Below are 6,890 nucleotides of genomic sequence, written 5' to 3' on the forward strand. Positions count from 1 at the left end.
CAGATAAGTTTACTCAAATCGTTGCCTCTATGGAACAATACTCCGATCTAGAAACCATGACGCTACAGGAAGCGGTCGGAAGACTAAAGACGTATGAAGAACGTCTCAAATTAAAGAAAGGAAATCAAGGAGAAAGCCAAGATAGGCTTATGTTCACACATCATGATAACAACAGAGGAAGGCAATCTGGAAACCGCGGTCGTGGTAGATTTAACCAGACGCGTGGAAATTGGCGTAACAACGGAAATAGACAAAGTCCCAGAAACGATGGATCTACATCTAGACCTAGAAATGGAAGTTCTAGAAACTGGAGGAAGTTTGCAAGAACCGACCTAAGTAAAATCCAATGTTTTAAGTGTCAGAAGTTTGGACACTACAAGAAGGATTGTTCTGAGAAAGACGAAGTACAAGAACACTCAAACCTCGTCGAGGAAGACGAAGCACCCGTATTGCTAATGGCGATACAAGAAGAAAATGTTCAAGAAAGGGCTCTGCTAAACGAGGAACGCATAAGACCAACAAATTACGCCTCAGAAAATGAAAATCTATGGTACTTAGACAACGGGGCCAGCAACCATATGACAGGAGTGCGAAATCACTTCAAGGAGTTAGATGAAACAGTGACAGGGCAAGTACGGTTTGGTGATGGGTCACACGTAGAAATTAAAGGCAAAGGTTCAATACTACTGGAATGTCTGAACCAAGAACAAAAGATTGTTTCACATGTCTACTACATTCCAAGTCTGAAAACCAATATATTGAGCCTCAGACAACTTACAGAAATCGGTTGCAAAGTGGTTATGGACGGAGATTTACTTACTATCCGAGATCGAAATAGAAAGCTACTAATGCGAGTCAAGAGAATGAAGAACAGGCTGTACAAAGTCAAACTGAAGACGGGAAAACCAATCTGCTTACTATCACAGACCGAAGACACAGCATGGTTATGGCACGCAAGGTTAGGCCATTTACACTTCGACGCTATTAAAGAAATGACTCGTAAGAACTTGGTACATGGAGTTCCCCAAATAAGTCATGCTAGTCAAGTCTGTGACGCATGCTTATTAGGAAAGCATAGTAGGGCACCATTTCCAAATCAGGCAAAGTTCAGATCTTTAAAACCTCTGGACTTAGTCTATGGAGATTTGTGTGGTCCTATAACTCCACCAACACATGCTGGGAAGAAGTATATATTCTTACTTGTAGACGACTGTACTCGCTACATGTGGGCATATTTACTAACTTCCAAGGATCAAGCATTCGAAACATTTAAGGAGTTCAAAGAAAATGTGGAAAAGGAAACGCAGACCAAGTTAAAGATGCTAAGGACGGATAGAGGAGGTGAATTCACATCGGCTGAATTCAACAAGTATTGCAAAACCAACGGCATAGCAAGACAGCTTACAGCACCATATTCCCCACAGCAAAATGGAGTAGTAGAAAGGCGAAACAGGACGATGTTATCCACTACTCGCAGTATGCTAAAGGCAATGAACATGCCACAAAATTTTTGGGGTGAAGCAATACGACACGCAATATACGTACTAAACAGGGTTCCGACAAAAGCCCTGGTGAACAAGACACCATATGAAGCACTAAAAGGAAGGAAGCCAAATTTAGAACACTTGAAGGTTTTTGGCTGCACTGCTTACGCTAAGGCACTACCACTTCAACAAAAGAAGTTAGATGATAGAAGTGCACCTATGGTTTACCTTTGAATAGAAGAAGGATCAAAAGCGTACAGATTATATGATCCAGCAAGGAACAAGATATGTGTCAGTAGAGATGTAAAGTTCATGGAAGGTCAACCATGGAACTGGAATAGTTATATGGAAACGGTAGATTCAGGGAATCCCGAATGGACGAACTTTGTCATTCAAGAAGATGACATACCACCAGAATTAGAAGAATATGAACCAAGTAGTCCAGGTAGCAGCGGGCCACATCATGACGATTCAGGAGTAGATCAGACAGAAGAACAAGACTCCTATGTAACCCCGCCAGCACATTCGTACAATCAGAACTCAGCAGGAAATTTAAACAATTTATCAGATGGAGGTCCATCCACTTCTGAAAGTACAACAGAGAGTATTAGCGACACTCCAGTAAGACTAAAAAGTCTCGAAGACTTATATGAAGAAACAGAAGAAATTCAACTAGATCCACATGAATTATTACTCGCTGAAGAAGAACCAAGAAATTACAAGGAAGCATCTAGTGACAAAAGATGGATTGAAGCAATGAAGGCTGAGTTAGATTCAATAAATAAGAATAACACTTGGAGCTTGACGGAATTGCCAAGAGATCACAAGGCAATAGGCTTAAAGTGGGTATTCAAGACTAAGAAAGATGCAAACGGAAACATTGTTAGACACAAAGCAAGGCTAGTTGCAAAAGGATATGTTCAGCAACACGGAATAGACTTTGATGAAGTCTTTGCACCAGTAGCACGTATGGAGACAGTTCGACTAATGTTGGCTTTAGCAGCATATCAAGGTTGGGAGGTACATCATCTAGATGTGAAATCTGCATTCTTACACGGAGACCTCAAGGAGGAAGTCTATGTATCACAACCAGAAGGATTTATAAAGCCAGGAAATGAAGGAAAGGTTTACAGACTATCAAAAGCACTGTATGGATTGAGACAAGCACCAAGAGCTTGGAATACGAAGTTAGATCAAACCCTAAAGTCACTTAACTTTAAGAAGTGCACTTTAGAGAACGCAATCTATACAAGGACGAGTGAAGCCTCTACGCTAATAGTTGGAGTCTACGTCGATGACTTGATAGTCACTGGAACATCAAAGAAGGAGATAGACATCTTTAAATCTCAGATGAAGAACAAATTCGATATGAGCGATCTAGGATTGCTAGCATACTATCTGGGAATAGAAGTAATACAAGCAGGGGGTGAAATAGGCATCAAGCAGACATGATATATAAACAAGATACTCAAAGACGCCGATATGTTATCCTGCAATGACACGAAGACACCCATGACTCCGGGAACTCAATTAACAAAGACTGAAGAAGGAGATCTAGTAGATGCAACACACTACAGAAGCCTGATAGGTTCTCTCAGGTACTTATTGCATACAAGACCAGATCTCTGTTACCCAGTCAGTCTACTTAGTAGATTCATGCAAGAACCAAAAGAACAACACCTGAAGGCAGTAAAGCAAATACTACGTTACATCAAAGGAACTAAAGAGCATGGAATCATCTACAAAAGACAAGGAGGATGTAAGATCACAGGTTATAGCGACAGTAGTTTTGGAGTTAATACAGACAAAGGAAAAGGAACAACTGGTCTAGTATTTTACTTTGGAGAATCACCTATAACCTGGTGCACACAGAAGCAACAGACAGTGGCACTATCCTCATGCGAATCAGAATTCATGGCAGCCACTGCAGCAGCATGTCAAGCACTATGGCTTAAAAGATTGTTAAGTGAAATCACAGGCTGGAAGGAAGAAAAGATAACACTCAGAGTAGATAATGTTTCAGCAATAGCACTCATGAGAAACCCAGTCTTTCATGGAAGAAGCAAGCACATTGACACACGTTATCACTTCATAAGAGAATGTGTGGAAAACGAAGATATCACTGTGGAACACATAAGCGGAGAACTACAATGGGCAGATATACTAACAAAGGCACTAGCAAGAATCAAGTTTGCTACAATGAGGGAACTGCTCGGAATTCAAGACTTGAAGCAACTCATGGATGCTCGAGATTAAGGGGGTGAATGAAACCGGTTAATCTCTTAACATCATGTACATAGTTAGATAATTAGAATAGATATTAAGTAGCGGTTACAAAGTACGAGGACCAGAATTGACAAAGTGGAAGTTGGAAACTACCCTCATAACCGAAAGGGTGTGTCTCTACACACACACCTATTCCGATCGGGTATCAAGGCAACACAAAGAAAGACGCGACTGTTGGAACGAGTGAACAAGATTCGACATACCTCTTCATGATTCAATCACAACCACACATCCAAGAGACGTGTCCTTTCACGAAGAGACGCAACCATTCACTCGTACCCGTAGAAAACTATAAATAGGGACATGTAGATTCATTTGTAACATATACTCTCAATTCGATTTGTAAACATTCATTCGATTATTACAAGTTATTGTTATTCAAGTTATTCACGCTCATTTAGAGATCAAGATCCAAGTTCGGGCCAACATTGCTGACTCCTCGCTGAAATTCTGAGCGTTCTTTAAGTCTACAGCGATGTTGCATTGAAATAAATTCTTTGCATCAGAATGATTTGCCGATGACGAAGACCCACTGTGAAATCCACTGCTTTGAGTCTCTTTGTTTGAAGTGTTAACATTTTCGGCAGAAAAAGCTGTCTTGGGAGATGTACTCTTTGGCATCATGCTCTTTGGATAATACAAATCCAAGTTCTGCTGGTATGATGAGTGATTGACTTTGTGTGTCTTCTTTATCTCCAGCTCGTGACTCTCTAGTCTCTCAATCAGCAAATCTACAGTCAACACTTCTAGCAGTTTGATAGTATTTTTCAGCATCAACGCATAATATTGCCAATCCATTTCATCTGGCAACGCATCAAATAATTTGTTGACTAGCTCTTCTCGAGAATAAATGATTTCATGTCTCGCCAGTTCCAGCTTCAGGTGCCCAAATCTCTCAATCATTTTAGAAACTGATTCATTCTTTAAACACCCAAACAAAACAAACTCTTTTCTAAGTAGTTTCTTTTTGTTTTTCACTATTTCTGTACTACCTAAACATTTGGTTTCTAACTTTTTCCAGAGATCTTTAGAACTGCTGTACTCAATCAAAGATATTATATCTTTTCGAACAGACTGAAATAGCAATGCAATGCATTTCTGCTCAGCGACAAATGCCTCTATTTCTTCAGATGATGTTAAGCTTTCACCACGTTTGCCTCCATCATTGTATCCATTTTTTAGACTCTTCCAGCTGGGAAAAGCAAAGGCCCTCAACCAATCTTCAAACTTCTTGGCCCACCGACTGTATTCTTCTATAGCTATCAACTTCGAGGGTTTGTTATAGGTTCCAAATGCACTTTCAACTTCCAAGGCATCCGATAACTTTTTCTTTGTGTTTGACGTCTTCTCATTGGTGTTGTTCGAAGAAGTATCATCTCCAGAATTTCCAGCAAAAACATACATGTCGCTAAACGGGTTCATGAATAGATCATCCATCTTGCACGTACCTGAAAAAAATAAGCAAACACTTAGAAATTTTTTTTCGAAATTTTGAAAAACAGCAAATTTCGAGCGAAATCAGCTTTCGAGCGAAATTAACAGAAACAATTCAAGCGAAATCAGATATGGTCTGATTTCGAGCGGAATCAGAAAATAACTTTCGAGCGGAATCAGAATTTATCTGATTTCGAGCGGAATCTGAAGATATCTTTCGAGCGGAATCAGAATTTATCTGATTTCGAGCGGAATCAGAAGATATCTTTCGAGCGGAATCAGAATTTATCTGATTTCGAGCGAAATCACAAACAAAATTTCGAGCGGAATCAGAATTTTATGATATTACAAGCGAAATCACCGAAGGACTTTTCGAGCGGAATCAAGTTTTTAGGCCATTTTTACCATTTTTAAACCGAATTTTAACCTGAATCTTTCTAGGGTTTGTTAATACTATATTTTACACAATATACTCGAAAATCAGTCCATTTCAACCGCTAGAACTTGTTCAAATCAGAAAAGTATGAGAAGAAGTGAGTAGAAATGAGAAAATCTGGTAGAATCAAGCTGCTATGGTATGAACTCCTCGTCCTGAGCTCTGATACCACTTGTTGGACCGTGTGTGACCCTAAATAGTCAGTAAAAGGCAGTTCATCTTTGAATACAGAGGCATAATCAAAGTAAACAAAGTCACAACAGCTTTCTCCTTTCAATTTCCTTTCTATTAATGCTTTCTGAGTAAATTTTGACAGCAATTCGACACCTAGCACATGACCTGATTTCGCTCCAAACGTTACGAATGAAATCATCACTGACCTATTTATAGTTGCTCTGATTCCGCTTGAAATGGTTCAAGCGGAACCCCATGATGATGTTTCGAGCGGAATCACCAGGTATCATTTGGAGCGGAATCAGCAACTAGACAACTTGGAGCGGAATCACCAAGTATCATTTGGAGCGGAATCACCTAAAACTTTTTGGAGCGGAATTACATTATAATCCTGATTTCGCTTCAAATGACTTTATGTCATTTGGAGCGGAATTACACTCTAAGATCCACTTTCCATTTCCAAGCTCCAATCTAACCTATCTAGACCTAAGACTCGATTAAGACGTAGTAAACAGACATTGAGTGCACCATCAAAGTTGTTACAGGCGGTGTGGTGGGTTTTTCTTTAGGGTTTTTCTGGGGGTTTCTTCCGGTGGTGGGGGTGACTCGACGGTGTTGGCGGTGCTGGTGTTGGAGGCGGTGGCTGAACCCTTGGACGCCGCTGCCGCACAGGGGGTGGGTGTGGCATAAACCCTCGTCGGTTGTTTTACGGCTGATGATGTTGTTGCGTTTGTTGGTAAGGGTTTGCTGGTGCTTATATGAATTTTGTTTTGGGATTTTGGTGAATTGAGTGTACTGTTGTTGGTTATTTTCTCTACTTGGAGCAATATATTTCTCTGTGTTTTGAGTTTCTTGGTGAGAATCTTGAATTTTGTAAAAGTTCATGTTTTTTTGTTGGTTAAATGAAGGTGATTTGTGTCACACCCCAAAAACGTCGCAGCGAAATATAAAACGTAGTGGTGACGGAAGTTGGTGCCCATTAATATCTTGTTGAACGATGCATCGAATTGTTGGACATTTTATCTTAATTAAAACATAGATTTTAAACATAAAGTTTCAAAACACGGCATAACCAC

General features: G+C 40.0%; 1 protein-coding gene across 1 annotated transcript; it reads left to right on the forward strand.

The window, feature by feature from the left end:
- The first annotated feature begins 2,996 nt into the window (after window positions 1-2,996).
- Window positions 2,997-3,740, forward strand: LOC118480207 (secreted RxLR effector protein 161-like). Its single transcript, XM_035974930.1, has one exon. The coding sequence runs from the start codon at window positions 2,997-2,999 to the stop codon at window positions 3,738-3,740; it is 744 nt and encodes a 247-aa protein (XP_035830823.1).
- The last annotated feature ends 3,150 nt before the right edge of the window (window positions 3,741-6,890 follow it).

Source organism: Helianthus annuus, chromosome 7 (assembly GCF_002127325.2).
Source record: "Helianthus annuus cultivar XRQ/B chromosome 7, HanXRQr2.0-SUNRISE, whole genome shotgun sequence".
Classification (NCBI taxonomy): domain Eukaryota; kingdom Viridiplantae; phylum Streptophyta; class Magnoliopsida; order Asterales; family Asteraceae; genus Helianthus; species Helianthus annuus.

Bases quoted from the DNA above. Each gene is read 5' to 3' on its own strand.
- LOC118480207 (XM_035974930.1), top strand. From the start codon at position 2,997: ATGACTCCGGGAACTCAATTAACAAAGACTGAAGAAGGAGATCTAGTA.